Here is a 16287-nt window from a genome sequence, read left to right on the forward strand (position 1 = left end):
TTAATTTCTAAGAAGACAGCAATATACATTCTATGCTAGGGACATGCAAACTGCTTGGAAAATGCCCATGACATTAAACCTTACACTTATGTCCCATTCAAGCCATACTTTGCAGAAATTAGGAGATGGGCATTTATTTGAATAGCTTGATGTAGTGGAGATGTGAGGAAATTCATTGAAGAGCTGTAAAATAAGCTTATTGTGTTTGAAGCATGGAGATGGAGTATTTGGCAGTTTGCTGAAAAGAGGAATTAATGAGACACAGATTTACCAGGGGCCAACTAGAGACCTTCTGTTTTGCTTACCTGCCATAGGGTAGGTGACTCATGTATTCTTAATGTAATGTAGTGGTGTCTCCCTGGTTCCTAAAGGCACATGCCAGATGGAGCCAAACTTAATTTGGAAACCACCAAATGAAATCCGGTATATGGAATTGATAATTGCTTCTGTGTTCAAAGAGAGAACTCTTACAGCTCCTCGTCAGAAAATAATTTTCAAGGGTAATAAAAGTTGAAGGCTCTAAAGCATTAGAAAATTTGTGCTGCTGCCTTTCTGAACAAATTAACAGATAAGTATTCTGTTGCTTTTACCTTAATCTTTGTTTAGCTCCAACCCCCGCACCCAGACAGAGTTCTCCATCAAAATCATCAGCATCTCATACCAGTGATCCTGCTGCAGATGACCTCTTTGAAGAGGGGTTTGAAAGCCCAAGCAAAAGTGAGGAGCAAGAGGCTGTGAGTAGCAAATGCTCATTATTTCTTTTTAGCTAGAAAAGGTGGAAGTTATGAAATGTTGTTTAGGAGTGTCAGAAATAACTATTCTAATAAGGGCTGGGTGGTTTTTAAGGGGGAGCTGCAGACAGCATTCACTTTCCAGTTCAGTTATGATAGCTAAAAGTATGACATTTATGGTGATATGCACTAATATTGCATAAAAGGAATCAAACTCAGAGTTCATATGTATGGTTATATATGTTAGTGTCCTTTTTAGCATACCAGCATTCACTTGTTGATTGGAAGGGTGTCCGAGGTAAAATAACATACATGCTGAGGCTGCAGAGATGTGAGAGTTTGTGTGTTAAAAGATGATGGCTGCTGTTGTCTTGCACATTGTTGCATCCCAGTTGCTTGCCTAGTTACATTCCTCAATGTTCTGGCCCTCAGTATGTGATTTCTTTGCCTTAGACTCAGTGGACCAAAGCAAGAAATGTTATCTAAGCAATGCCTTTGAATTACAAGGTGTCTTAGGCAGATAAGAGCCTAAGTGAGCCAAAGGCAAGATGGAGTCTATACCAAAAAAGTACAAAATAATGCAAGCCTGGACTCTTTCTGATTTACATAGATTTGGATTTTCTGATTCAGTACCTTCTGGAGCCTGTGGCAGCTCCTGCAATGGCTCCAGCAGGCACCGGAGTGGTCCTTTCTGCAGGAAACCAGTATGGCTTTTGAGAACATATCGGTGGTGAGGTCTCACTTTCTGGTTTTCATGAGATAGGCTGTACTTTTTATCCCCACAGCATGAAAATAACCTTGTGTTGACTTTTTCACTTTGCTTATTGTTGAGAAAAAAAGGTGTTATGTTCTTGTATTCTAGCCTGATGGGTCTCAGGCCTCATCCAACAGTGATCCATTTGGTGAGCCAACTGGTGATACTATAAGCCCACAGGTCGGTAGCTAGATAGCGCAGGTTGGGGTAGGTATCTGTCCTTTTTTTCTCTACATCCTTGAGGTGCTCACTTATTCTTCCACCAGTGCCTACCATTGCTTTCATGGATGCATGGTTTAATTTTCCTTTTCATCTCTTGCGTTTTTCCTCTCCATTATGCACAGTGTGTTCCTCATGCTCGGTGGTTTGCATGGCTTTTGCCATTCACCAAGTGTTGCAGCTTATGCAAATATGTGTGTTTCGGCTGCCTGCATGCTTTAAAGAAATGTAGACTTACTTTACGTTGTGTTCAAATTCGAAGGGGAAATAGGGAAACTGAGCCATTATTCATGATGTATTAGGCAAAACATTTTATTTTTATCAAATCCACTCTTGCCTTTTGTCAGATGTAACATATTAAATGGAATAAGACATCTTACCCATAGATAAAACAAACATTTAATGAAATTATGTAATGATACATGAACACCTCTACCCTAAATCAATGTGATAATCAGTAGAAGCAGCACATTTTTTATCTGCGTGTAAAAAATACTGAAATGGGTTTGTGTGTTTTTATCTCCAACTGCAAATTAAAAACATGAAAATTATTATCATTAATATTACCATTGATATACTGATGTTTTAAAAATTATTCATCAAACGTAAGCTATTTAAGTCCAGACAGACGGAAAAGATGATCTTTTCATGTTTTGTGTTACAGAACACATTAGAAAACATGGCTGCCAGTGAATGTTCTTTGATTTGTATCAATACAGTATATGTGTTTTACCAGAAAGACAGTAAAGCTACAAAATTTTGAGTGCTGAGCATTGTTATTCCATGAAAATACTCTCAAGTGTTACTATTGGAAGGATATGTTTTATTATCTTCTCCCTGTCTGCTATTCCTGTTTTCTGTTACCCAAATATGAGAGCTGATGCAGCTTCTGTGCTTCAGCACAAACCTCCTGAAGCAAATCCCTAACAATGGTAGAACGCTTTTTATTTTTGTACAAAAATTGCACCGTGTTTACCAGTGACTTATCCACCCTGAGCCAAAGTAATTTGGTTTCAACTCAGTAGTTTCATTAGGAGTCAGTTTACTTTGTACATTAAATATGGTTTTAAAAGTCTTCCAGTAACTTAGCTTTTATCTGCTTGGTAGTAGTAAGATTATCTCTTAGTAATATGTGGTGCTGTGAGAAGGCATCTCCCCCTGCGTTAGCATCAACAAAGTAATGCTCAGCTCTTAGAGGCTGAAGCAAAGATAGCATTAAACTTTATGTCTCATTGAGTCTAAAAATGACAGTGCATGGGTAAAGTCAAGCCGGGATGAACTGCTCTAGCAAGAGCATCACTTGATTTTGTACTCCAGCGAAAACTGCTTCCGCAAATGGATGGTGCCACATAGTAATTTGGCTTTGCCTTTGCCTGACCTCAGCCAGCACTATCCCAACTTCAGCCCCTTTCAAGATTTCTTTCTTAGATCTAGAAAGAGAATTTGACCTTTGAGTCCCATACTGTGGAAACCCACATACATTTGTTTATTGCGCTTTATCATAGGGTGATTCTGCAATTCATCACGGGGAGAATAATGATAAAATCTCTTTCTGATTTACTGACTGTCACAAAGATAGTTACCAACATTTGTAAACTAGCATCACACACGTATACCTACCAGGAGTTCCAGATGTAACTTAAAACAGTAGTTTAAGTCTGTTAATGCACATTTCTGTGTGAGGCAGTCAAGTAAGGGACTACTTTGTTCTGCTTTTATGTAACACATAGTAAAATACATTATTTTATCTGTCAAGAGTTTCTGGGAGCTACAAGAACAGTATATTACCAGTGATTCCATATGGGTTTTTTCTATATTTTTTGTTAATCCTTGTAGAGTCTTGCATAAAATATGTATAATTCTCAGAAAGACATTCTGGGAAATGTTAACTAATGTTACTGATTATCTTATTATAGTAACTCTTAAAAGCTGTAGGCAGGAACAGGAAACCGAACAAAAAGAAAGCCTCTATCCGGGGAAGTTACACTAATGTCATTGTGCGTCTGTGCAGTGCCCATTCAGCAGCAGTCCGTAGGAAATCCACTTGCTAAAATCAGCCCATCTAATTCAGAAGCCTGGTATCGTCAGAGCAACAGAAAGTCTAATCTCCATGGAAAATTATCAATTCAGGACTTACTACTGTGTTGTGTATTGAGCTCTCCATTTGGAGAGAAACTTAATGGGGAGAAACATGTAGTACAAAGGAATCACAGTCTGCATAAAAGCCGCTTTTGTGTGCTAGATGGGAGATTACTTTGCTCTTTAGAACATGGTTCTTCCCACCAAGAACAGCATAGTGTACAGCTCAGATGAGTGGACCTCTCAGGAGCATGGCATAGTATTGTGTTCAGAAATTTCAAATATGTCTGTTCCCATCAGCGCTGTGAAATCAGCTGTGCCCGTACAATATCTTTTCTTATCTTGATATATTCAGGGTACTCACCTGCCTAGTATTTTGTATTCTGATCTTTCAAGGTACCCTTGCAATTTGGTTTCTTGATTCCTTCTGGTACTGCATATTCTCATCTAGAAATAATTCAGCATCTTTCAGTTATTATCTTCATTTCTCCCTTTCTTCTCTCTTCCTTTTGCAGTCTTCAACTTAGGCTCTCAAAATCCTCATCCTACCAGTAGCAATTTTTATAAGTCACTCTTCAAATAGTTGTGGGTTCTTAGTAGGTAAATGTGACATTTTATGGATTTCAAGCCTTCATGGTTGCAGATGAGAAGCAGACAAGACTAACTTTCAGAGGTGAAATAAAATCAACTCTTTGCAGAGCAGTTGATAGCAAGATCTGTATTCAGTTGTTTTCCCTTGGTTTGTGAGCGGTGTTGAGGCTGGACAGTGATTTTACAGAAGAGGTGAGGAGAATGCTGAATAATAAGACCACCACCTTCAGCTGACTTACGTTTAATCCCTACTGCTATCTTTAGAGGTTATGTGTGGAATAACTATGTTGAAAGCAGACAGAAGGAAAGAACTGTATTTTGCTAATATTCTACTGAATGTGTAAAACTTTTCTTATTATGGACACGTGTGATTAAAGCAAGATGTTTGACCGGAGTAGTTTTCGCCTGCTCATCCTCTTTGCGTCAGTGCAGCCAGTCAGCCTGAGTTACAGGCTCGTAGTTGCAGAGCCTATGGTGTGGATATTTCTGTTCTTGGGGATATTTTAGCCTCAGCCTCTAAATCAGCCTCAGCAATAGGTCTAGCACGCCGTGACACTGGGAAGCCCTGGAGCTCTACAATTATAATCTTAGCAAGGGCCATAGAGAGAGAAGCCTTCAAGCATGATGAGAAGAGGGAAGGAGAGGAGCAAACATCAACTCCCTGATGCCAGGCTTCTTTGGATACCTGTGGTTATGTTGGCTAGTGTCTCCTACAAAAGCATCCTGATTGTAGAAAGAATAAAGCCATCATGAATACTGGGATTGGATATCACAAAGGTGGACTAACTCTGTATGATCCCTGCAGACTGGTTCTCCAAGGCAAGTTAGCAACAGTGTGAAAATTCTGAAAGAGAATAATGGGAATTTAATACCACAATTATTGTAAAAAAAGGTCATTTTAAGTGCTGGAACAAATGCAGCTCTGATAATAGGCTGCCTGGTTCAAGACTTGCACTGGCAGTCATTCACGAGAGATTCTCAGGAAACCTTCAAAACATTTGTGGCTAGAGCATATCTTCCTCAAAAAGTTGTTCGGTTGTTCTATGAAATGTGTGCAGACAATTATCAGCCCTCAAAATATGTCACACCCTTCATGATGCCATCAGCACTGTCAGGAGAGCAACAGTTCATTAGAATATTTGTCTATCAGCTTTTGGTGGTACTTTGGTGGCCCGCTGCCATCATCCATCTTTGAGCAAGTGCCATTCTTAGTGATAAATGTTCCTAATAATCTTAGTCAGCTCCAGGAGGGACTATTCTAAGTCTGGATTTGGGCTGTTACTAGGAATTTGAAAGAAAATAGCAACCTATGGACAAAGCCTTGACTTATCTGGGAGCTTAGTGAGCCTCAGGAGGGCACATTAAGCTGATTCTGCAACCTCCTCTTCCTTTCTGCCCCTTTCTATGGCACTAGGACTCTGAAGGGGCTCAAAATATCGAGATATTTGCAGGATCTGTTACTATCATTCATCTGGCTCAAGAGGAACTGAACAGAGTCCAAAGAGGAATTCATCATGATTATGGCCAGCCTGTTCTTATGGTAGTTTCTAGAGCTATCATTCTCAAACTAAACACACAGCATCAAGTGGGGCTGTAAATGTGAGAGAGAAAGATCGTTGTGCATTTGGAAAGGGATCACAGTTTGGGAAGTACTACTTCATTCCAGAGAAATCCAAAAATTGTCATTTCAAGCCCCATGCTTGTTTGTTCATTGTCATGTTTCACAGGGAATCTGAAGAGTCAAGACTAGAGAAATCCAGGCTGCTCTGTGAATAGAGGCATCCTACAGATTTGTCTTCATTTCTGCTGCAACAATCCCCCTCGAGCTGTTCATTTTAATGTGACCAGCTCATACAAGGTTTTCTTACCTCTTCCAGTGTTTCCAAGTCCACTTGAAGCAGCCAGGTACCCTTCCATTTCTCCAACTTCTTCCTCTAAACAAGAGACAAAATCTATGTAGTTTGTTTAGAGCCATGTTCTTGCTGATTTGCAATCCTGCAATTCAGTTAGGGGCCGAGCTCCTGCAGCTTTCTCTGTAATGAGGTCATTGAAAAGTTCTCTGTCTTCTGCACAAAACTGATTTTAAAAAGGCACTTGCGACAATTTAGTATATTTGACACTATGGAACAATTTGCTTTAAATTGGCCATTGGGTTCAGAAGTTAGGAAGGAGAATTTACAGATATATAGATGGAAAGTATAATTGTATGGTTCCTGTTTTGTTAGGAAAGGGGCCCAGAAATAATAGGTATGTTTCTTGGCTGCAGTTCACTATTATACTGGGACCAAGATGGAGCAGGGCTTATCTTTCTGAGAAGCTCTCATTGGTTTTTGATTTTATGGATCCATCTTGATACTAAAATGACAACAGCTTCTAAAATGCTAATAATTAAGCTGGATATTTGAGACTAGAATCTATTCCTGGGTAGGTTTATAGTACGAATAGGGGCACTCTCCCATCATAATCCTGTACTAGAAGGTTGCTATGTTTATGTTGCTAATAGAGGCTAACTGTAATAAAAATAACCAAAGATAAGCTACTAGCTGTTAATGGCCAATAGGAATTCCTTTTCTTATCACCAAAGATATTTAATTTGAATCCCACTTGCCAAGTTTACTATGTCCTATTTTACTGAGTCAGCATGCAATAAATAGAGAAGACACATTGCACTCCCGTTCCCTTCACTTGCATCCCCAGCACAAGATTCTCATTTTGGCTGACGTTCCAGCACACTTATTTCATGAAACTCCATCATTTGAGCCTGCCCTTTCTGATCAGTCAGCCAGGAGTAAAACTGATGCTGAGAATCTGTTGTAAAGGGCAAAGAAATCTATGTGGGCCTCACCTCTACAATTCTGTACATCTTGCCTGAAGCTTTGCACATAGCGGGGAGCCTTGCACTGATGAAAGAGCTGCCAGTATAAAAAGAGTTTCTTCCTAGCCAAGTCCTGTTTTGTGAGTGAGCTCACCTACACAAGCCCAAATAGATGCTGAATCGTTCAAGAGATGTTTGCCAATGATTAGTTCTGTTGGGGAGCAAATGTTAATATCTTCAAATTAGATGTAAATTTACATCTAGTAGTTACATAATGTTATTCAAAACCATTAGCAATCTTGTTAACTCATGCAGTAGTGTACTATACCAGAAATACGTACTTTTTGCTGCAGTCTTGTATATTGTGCAAAATGTTCCTTAAAATGGGAATAAATGGATTTTAAGCATGAAGTATCTCTGGAATATGTAAATGTAGCATACATAGGGAAAATTTTCTCTTTGGCAATTTTTGAAATTAATTCCAATAAAGTTCATAACTCAACATTTGCACAACATACTTGTAGCTTCCTGAATATTTTATTCTCTTACCATAAGGTGTGTATATTTAGACATTTCTGGTCCCATACTGCAACCTGTCACTTTGGTCAGATACCTCACCTGTGAATTCATATCCTCTTCCTGCAACATCTTGTCATTTCAGGGCTACTGTTCAATGTAAAGAGCCACGCTAGCGTGTGAGAAAATAGCTAAACACTGCTTTGATAGCAGGTTCCAAACATAAAGGAAAACATTTACTTTTCAAACATCTGCCAGAAATTGCGTATCCCCAAAGCTGATAGAAGCCTTCAAGTAGGATTTAGCAGAAAAAAAAAAAAAAAAGATGCTGCCAGTTGTCGTCTTGGTTTCTCCCTGTAGGTTGATGAAAGCACCTCACAAGTGCTTCTGGGGCAATCCTATAGAAAGGAAAACGCTTTCAGATTCAAGGCATTTATGTGGATTGGAAGCTTTGTATGCTATTTTATTTGTTCCTTTTTTTTTTTTTTTTCCTGGCAAATACTTCTTCTTTCATTTCCTCCCCTTCAACTCTGTTCCTATCACAGGGGTAGAAGTAGAAAGCAGAAAACATCAGTGAGATGGTTCTGTTGCTGTGAGAAGAGTTAGGCTCACCTGCCTTTTACTGACACTCACTGTGACTTTTGCATGGCATATGTAAAAAGAAGGAGGTTTATTTCTGCTTCGAAGACCCTACAAAGTAAGGCTTGTGAAGCCCTGGCTTTGAGAGAGAAGCTCTCCATGAAGTCAACAGCACTTGACTCACGTTTTGCCTCTTTTCTGTCCCTTTCTGCTCTCTTTTGCTTTCTCAAGGATTATTATCAATACTTTACAGATACCATTTGCAATGCAGGGCTATAGTCAAGAAGCACTGCTTGAATTATCTCAAAGTAATATTAGAAAACATATCTCGGTCATGGACAAAAAAAAAAATGGCTGAGAAGATTGTACACAATTACTGCAATTAATTTCTCATTTAGGCATCTGAAGAGGGAAATCAACTAAAAGGAAGACATAAGAGCACATTTTTCATTCAAAATGTTATGGTCTACTAGGAGAAAAAATTATTCAAATCAGTGAGAAATGCAGGCCTTTGCCACATGGAGTGTATGTTCAGGTGAACACTGGGTAGGAATAAAAGAAAGTTGTAATTCTGAAGGCTCCCTCATGTGTTGCTGAAAGTGCAGATGACCGATGATGAACTCCTCCTCCTCCTTCCAATGGTGTCAAGTTCAGTGGCACCTTAGGACACCTCTTCCTTAAGTGCATCTGCATATCTTAAAAATATTCAAGGACAGCCCTAACAAGCACGCTTGACATTTTGAAAGGCTCTTTTTTTCTCCGAAGGTATTTGAAATCTGACATCTTTTGTTCCAAAGGGATGCTCTCCCTCCCTCCCCTTTTCTTCTCTTCTTTCCTTTTCGCTTCCCATTGCAATCACCTCAGGTTCAGCAAATTCCTGAAGAATGGCCTGGTGTGTGTCAGGTTCCCACATTAATTAGTACAGATTTTCTCTGAACTAGCTGTGATAGATCATTCTGCCAGCTTCATGTCTGCCGTACATGAAAATTGGCATAGGTAGACTTAACACACAGTATGTGAAATGCAGTTATTTACTCTCAGTCATCTCTTCTGATTACCTTCAGTGTTTCAAGGTCACAAAATGTATTTGTTTCTTTCTAGTGATAATTTCAGCAGCCTTTATTTAATTATTCCAAAGGATTTTTCTCATCCTCTTGTAATGCTCATAGTGTACTTGGGGCTTCCTGTAGACAAGAGTTGAGGAAGCAGAGTCTCTGCAAGCGGCAGAAGTGTAGTCATTTTAAGGAACAAGTGACAGCTTTTCTTGGCATGAAGGAAACAGGTCATGTTTTGGATTTGTTGTGTTGCTCCTCATTCAACACAAGATGCACAGTGAGGTGGGACAGGGCACTGGGATGAGGCAGAGCCTGTAGCACTGGTCAGACCCCCTGGATATGGAGTAAATACAACCCTACGGATCCACCTTTGGGCTGATTTTTCTCTTCAGCAGCATCATTTTATAAGTAGCAATTAAAATCCTGTGCCATCCCCCGACAGAGGTTTCTGTGCTTTGCACTGCCCAGTGATTTGCCAGTCTTCGGAGTTTGGTTTTTTGCTCTTTGGGTTTTTTTTGCTCAAAGTCAGCTTTTGCTGATGCTGCTGTAACATGAGTTGATTCTAACTTGGTTAAATTCAACGTCGTGACATGGTATTTGAATATTTATCAAGCTGTGGAGAGTTAATGCAGTATGGCATTAATTAGCCTTTCTGCCTGTCTTGTTCTTTTTTTAGATGTCATTCTTAGTTTAATAAATTAGTTTCTGGAAATGAAGTAGAATGGATTCCAGGGTTCATGGATGGTTTGCTTCCCGTTGCAGCTGAGATGAACACAGTATTAAGAAAGAACAGGGTGTCAGCTGTGAAGCAACACTGAAGAACATGGCAACTCTTGTTCCCCTCACATCCAGGGAATTGCTCAGAAAGAATCTGTTAGCAAATTGACCCGCTTTCCTTCCAGCTTTAATAATTGTCCAGGCTCCTAATCAAAGCGCACAGAGCGAGCTTTCCTCATTCTTCATCGGCAGCTCCTGTTGTTACTTTAAATCCCATCACAGCTTCATTAGCTCACCTTTCAGCGGCGGTTTTTGTTTGCAAGTGTTTTTCTCCACGAGTTGTGTACCATCCGCAGTGATGTTCTGCTCTTTGCTGCTGGGTGGGGTCTCAGCCTGGTACCAGTACCTGCCTTTTACACCAGCTACGTTTCTGGCCTATAAACATCAAAACGTCCAGTCATACAAATATCATTTCATTTCTTCATGTGTCTGTGGCCAGCAATACCTCCTGAGGATCAGTGCACAGCTGATACTGGAAGAGGAAATTGATACTAAGGATTCGTTTTCTAAAATAATGCCATATTTTCTTCACAATTCAACTGGGGTGCTGTGATCAAGGCAGCAGAGAAAACAGACACTTCCTTTGGGTTTTGACTCACGAGGTATTGCTGTTCTCAAGCAGATGTTCTAAAAATGTTTGGAGACATGTCCGCTTATTTTATTTTTGTTATCCTCAGGAAGCAGAACCTCTCTACGCTCAGATCAACAGACCTAAGAAATAGCATTGGTACGGGCTTGCGGTGCTCCAAGACTGAAATGAAACCCAACAACCCGACAGGCCTTTGGCTTTTGTGCTTTTTTCCGATTGATTTTGTCTGACAAGGAGAGATGATTGCCCTCCTGGACTGGCTCTACGAGTGTTCCTGACACTTCTTTTTTGGCAACCAATGGCAGATTCCTAAGGCAGCACAAAATACAAACTCTTCCTGCTTATCCACACCACGAGTCCAGCCCTGTCCCCACAAGTCATGGGTATCCAGACTAGGAAATCTTACTCCTTGGTCTTCTTTTAAGCGTTTGTTATCTTCCATATGCCACATATAAATAATGAGCATCTTAAATTTATTGAGTATTAGACATTCTGTTTCTTTTGAGCGAAAAGCAGAAACCTGTATGTAGCAGTGGCATTATCATTCAACAGCCTTTTGGGCACAAGTTGGCACTTTTTATGTCACGGTATCATGTTTTTCATCATCATTTACATCAGGCTGATCCTGACTTTTTTTTTTCCCCTATGTAGACATGTTTAAAGAACAACAACAACAAAACACTGGCAGTGTCATTTTTTTTGTATTTCTTATTCTGTAGTTTTGTATGAGTGACAGATCCAACAGCAAAACGCCTCCTGCAGAAATGATTCCTAACTTGAAGCCACAGAATAACACGGTTGTTTATCCATCCTGACTGAAAATGTTGCCAAATGGACCTTTAAGTTCTAGTGCATCATGAGGAAGAAATGCTGCTTTTCTGTTTGAATACTCATGTTGTGGGTAGAAAAAGGACATCGAGTCCCACCGAGGAAAGACGAAAGAGTCAGTATTTCCTAGGAAACTCTAAACAAAGTGCAGAAAAGGAATATTTTTATTTCTTCAATATCTTGCTGCTGTAATGCTATGCAGACAAGTGTTTTCTTCTCTGTGTGCCATTTTTGATGAAAAAAAAAATCATTTGCCAAATAATACTGGTATGATTCTGGTTTAGGAATTTGGATGAAGTGGACTTTACAAATGGGACAAGGATGGCATGGATTTTGGAATAACAAACTGATTCTGTGATCAAATTGTTCATCTTTATCACTTTTTGTACATCAGAAAAATCAAATGGGATTTTTATTTTATAACTTGAAAAAATCTTACTGTTAAACTCTTTAAATGTTTAAGGGGAAATGGCTTTAAGGAGTTCGAATGAAAATTGCCAGTTTTTTTGTAAATATAAATGTTAAGAAAATTCTTTTACTGATGCCATTACACAGTAGAGAAGGTAGCAAGTTGCAGTGCTTGGGAGGTGTCGGAAACCCAGTTTGTGGTTCTTGCATCACATGCGTTTGTTCACGTGCTTATGGTAATGGGCTGCAGCTCAAGTGCATTTGCCAAAAGCAGTCAGCTTGTCAGCGACTAGAGATTAATGGGAACACATGATTTTATGATCTAGCATTATCACATGGACATACTCCACTTACAAGAAATCACATTTCATTTACATTCCTCTGAACCTCTGCATAGAAGTCATCAAAACTGTTTACACACAGAACAAAAAAAATTTAAAGCTTCCTTTTTTTACATTTATGAAGCAAAAGTGCAGTGTTTGGGTTCATATGTTTAGCACATGATTTTCATAAAGAATCTATATATTTTTGCCCTACAGAGAATTGTTATACAGGTCAAATGTGTTTTCCTGATGTTCCTATGCAGTTACAGTATATTGAATTTAGTGGTTTAACACTAAAAGAAAAAAAAAAAAAAAAAAGAAAAAAAAAAAAAGAAAAATAGAAAAAGGAAAAAAGGTTGAATAAGTCTAATGATTAATCAGTTTTTAGGGTTATTGTGCAGATTTTGTTTTTAAATTGACACATTAGGATTTACATTTTTGTCATTATTAAAATAGGCCTGGAGTTATAAATATTTTACTTTCTTTCATCTCTATTAAAAGCTAAAAATGGTTTAGAAGACACAATAACATGGGTGGCGATTGTTGATGTGTACAACCAAATTTCGCAACATGATTCCAGTCTTTTGTTTTGAATTAGAGAAATTAGAGAAATGTGCGTTACGGAATGTATGTGAATGAAAAATCAGCTGTGAATAGACCTGATGAACCTGCAGAGAAGAGAACTTTTATCCCCATTCATGGTCATTTGACGCTTATTCCTTAGTCATGTGTAAACGGCTTTGTAGTGCATCTTATTTTCCCATCAGAAGAAAGATCAAGTTTTCGCACTGGAGAAGATGAATTAAGATTTGTGGATTGAACGTTGCAGGATTAAAAGCAGAGGTAAAAGCATTTCTGAAGGACGTTTCTTAATATTCTTAATGTTTTCCTAATTTGCACAGTGGTGCTACTTTCTTAACCAGTGTCTCTTTTGGGTTTTGTCCTACATACGGAGCCACAAAGACAATTTTGGTTCATCATAGACATTTGAGGTTTAGTGCCATCAGTGCATTTCCATTTACGGGGTAAAGCATTGAAAGAAAAAGAGGAGATTTATGTCTCAGAGGATCCATTGACATCGTATTTGTAGGAAGCAAATAATTTGCATGGTCCTTGCAATGAATAGGTGCCAAGGGAACAAGGCTGGGATTTTAGTGTCTCATGGGACACAGCTGGACCGTCACCAAGGACCTTTGTCTTACCTTTACCAATGCTCATAAATAAAAACAAATCCTGGATTGTCTTGTCATACAGTTAGATCGTCCTTGTCATGGTTGAGATGCTGAGTTGAGAGGACTGGAAGGCCTCTGCACTGTACCAGTATTGTAGATAACTCAAATATCCAGCTTGTGCAATTGTTTAATCCCTCGTCCTTCACTAGCACTAAATTCATCACTTTGAATTTAAAAACCAGGGAATCCCACCAGCCATCCTGTTATCATCCCCCGTAGGTTCTTGATCTTTACCTGTCATGAAAAGATATTTTGATAGATCGTAGTCATCCAAGTGTCTGATGGAACCTTTCATCTGATAACGTACTGGGCACCTTCTTTGCAAAAATGTTTACTCTGTGGTTTTCATTCATTTTTATTTCTGCATTCTGACACATATTTTTTTAATAAAGATGAGAAAGATAAAAAGACTGCAGTACATTTCTAAACCTACTTTAACTTTACCTCAGATAATGACCATTTGTTAACGTATATGGACATATTATTTTTAACTTTATGTATAATGCATTCAGCAACAACAACAAAAAAACAACAAATTTTTAGAAATTTTCCATTAATTTCTGTAACACACCATGTAATACTGTTATGAATAAAAATGTTAAAAAAGACATCATTTCAGTTAGTTTGCTTTCATAGCTTTTGCTTTTCTGTGATAATTCTGCCATTCTTACAATGCAATGTGGGTGTCACGGCCAGTATCTTTGACAGTGGAAATACCTGGGAAAGGAGAAAAAATAGTGCTTCAGTTTGGGGAATTACCTAATCTTAAACACTCTCCAGTGCTGCTTATCCTGCAAATACTTAACCTGCTGCTTTTAACTGCTACCTCTCCATTTTTGGCCTCTTTACAGGTGTTTTAGAATGAGCATTTTAGTCATCTCCTATAAAATCTCGTGTTCCTGAGAGAGACGAGTGCTACCAAAGCTGGAGTACTTTTGTGGCGTGAGAATCTGTAGTTACTTCTGCTCACATTTTCCTCCTCAAGGATGATTTAAAATGAAAAATGTGCTTTTAAACATGACAATTTTGAAAAAAAAAAAAAAAATGAAACACACAAAACCAACCAAAAAACAATTTCCAGCAGTGTGCACAGAATTGAGAGCAGAGCCTTGATCCAACAAAACACGTCAATGTTGCCACCTTGTATTTCAGTGGGACCTTTCTGCTGGTTGGGGCAACATGTGGAGTAGGCTGAAGTGTTTTGCTGGTATGAAACTCTTGACAGCACATGCAAAATAAAGTTATATGATATTCAGAGGTACCAAGTACTGAATGTTCCAGTGGAGATATGTGATAGTACCATTCTTTGCCAGGTGAGCAGTGCAAATACGCAAGATGCAACTTTGAAATTTAAGGGTAATAATTACCTGAAGGGAGGGATGTGGGTGTATGTGCGTGTATTATGTTTTATTTCTTCTTAATGTCTTACCCCTTTCTCATCCACCAGAAATGTATGTTGGGTCATGCCAAAATATTCATTGCCTTTGTCAATGAACATTGTTGAAATATTTGGAGCCCACCTAAGAGTAAAGGTCATTCTGTTGTGATAAAAATATGTTAGTGTTAATGTCATTTTGATTTTGTACTTAGCTAACTGTATTCAGATGTCCTTGGAAGGAGCAATATGATCTGTTTTGTTTTTGGGGAGCTATGAAATGTCAATTTAAAGTGAAATAAGACACGGGCAAGCTTGATTTTGAACCAAAATACGTTTTTACAGCATAGGCCAAATCTAGTCTTGTTGATATTCATCTGGTACCCCCACAGTGAAGTTACTTTATGTTGAAAAATCAGAAAAAATGGTTCATGTTGCACAGTTGCTATGCAGACTCAGTTTAAAAATGCAGAATGGGCAGGTTTGAGATCTAGTCTGGTGATGGTGAGGAATCTCAAAGTAGGAAGGACCTGGATATATGTTGGCATTGTTGAGAAGGGAAAAAAATCTGATTCGTGCTCTGCTGTGTCAATGTACTATATTACATTAATTTTAGATAACATAAGTGCACTGGGAATCTCTAGATTGTGTATGAGAGTATCCAGCTCAAACATGACTGGTTCAAGAAATGGTCCTGATTTACCTAATGCTGATTAAGTCCATGATCTCCTGCAGTAATGAGAATTTATTTAGCAAACAGTTTGCAGAATTAACCTGCGGTTTTACACAAGTGAGAACTCTGACAGGTCTCTCTTTTCCATGCCAGCGACTTCTGGGAAAGCAATTGATTGTATAGACTGGGAATGTGCAATTTTAACTTGCTTATATTGGATTAAAGACAATGTTCTATGTGCTTTAATCACTGCACAGTGACAGTTGCTGCAGCAGATAAGCTAACCTCTTTCTTCCTTTTTCTAGGTTGTGATACATATTTCCATGCAGCATTTCCTTTTTTCTTTCTTTTCTCTATAAGCAACTTATGTCCTGTCAGGTTCATATTTATTAGTTTTGTGGTGAGTAACATTCTCAGTCACAAGAATATAATTTCAAAGGAATGAAAGGGGATATCTGCTGGTAATTGTCTACAGAGGTTTGAATCCATTGTCTGAACTTGTCTCTCTAAGCCAACATGGGAAGCCCACAGTGATGAATGAACAAAATCCATATGGCAGCAGTAAAATAGAGGGTTTGAGTGAACATGTGAGCCTGGGTCATATACACAAGTATCTGTACTAATGCTTTTGCTGTTATTATCCTTACTGCTCCGTGCACTTGGGGCTTCTGGTTCTGCTTCTGTTCCTGGCTGTGGTCTAATGTTACTACTGTAAAATATATGAATTTTTTTTTAATACCTAA

General features: G+C 38.7%; 1 protein-coding gene across 48 annotated transcripts in view; it reads left to right on the plus strand.

The window, feature by feature from the left end:
• Positions 1 to 14104, plus strand: part of DAB1 (DAB adaptor protein 1) — a 436898-nt gene extending 422794 nt beyond the window's left edge. For 29 of the 48 annotated variants that reach the window (XM_021295514.2, XM_021295492.2, XM_065070963.1 and 26 more), the window contains 3 exons: positions 607 to 734; positions 1594 to 1692; positions 10794 to 14104. In XM_021295514.2, coding sequence (XP_021151189.1) covers positions 607 to 734; positions 1594 to 1677 — 212 coding nt within the window. In that variant the 3' untranslated portion in view covers positions 1678 to 1692; positions 10794 to 14104. The remainder of the gene's footprint in view (positions 1 to 606; positions 735 to 1593; positions 1693 to 10793) is intronic. The other 19 variants (XM_065070993.1, XM_065070980.1, XM_065070982.1 and 16 more) reach the window with 1 other exon arrangement.
• The last annotated feature ends 2183 nt before the right edge of the window (positions 14105 to 16287 follow it).

This window comes from Columba livia, chromosome 8 (genome assembly GCF_036013475.1).
Source record: "Columba livia isolate bColLiv1 breed racing homer chromosome 8, bColLiv1.pat.W.v2, whole genome shotgun sequence".
Classification (NCBI taxonomy): Eukaryota; Metazoa; Chordata; class Aves; order Columbiformes; family Columbidae; genus Columba; species Columba livia.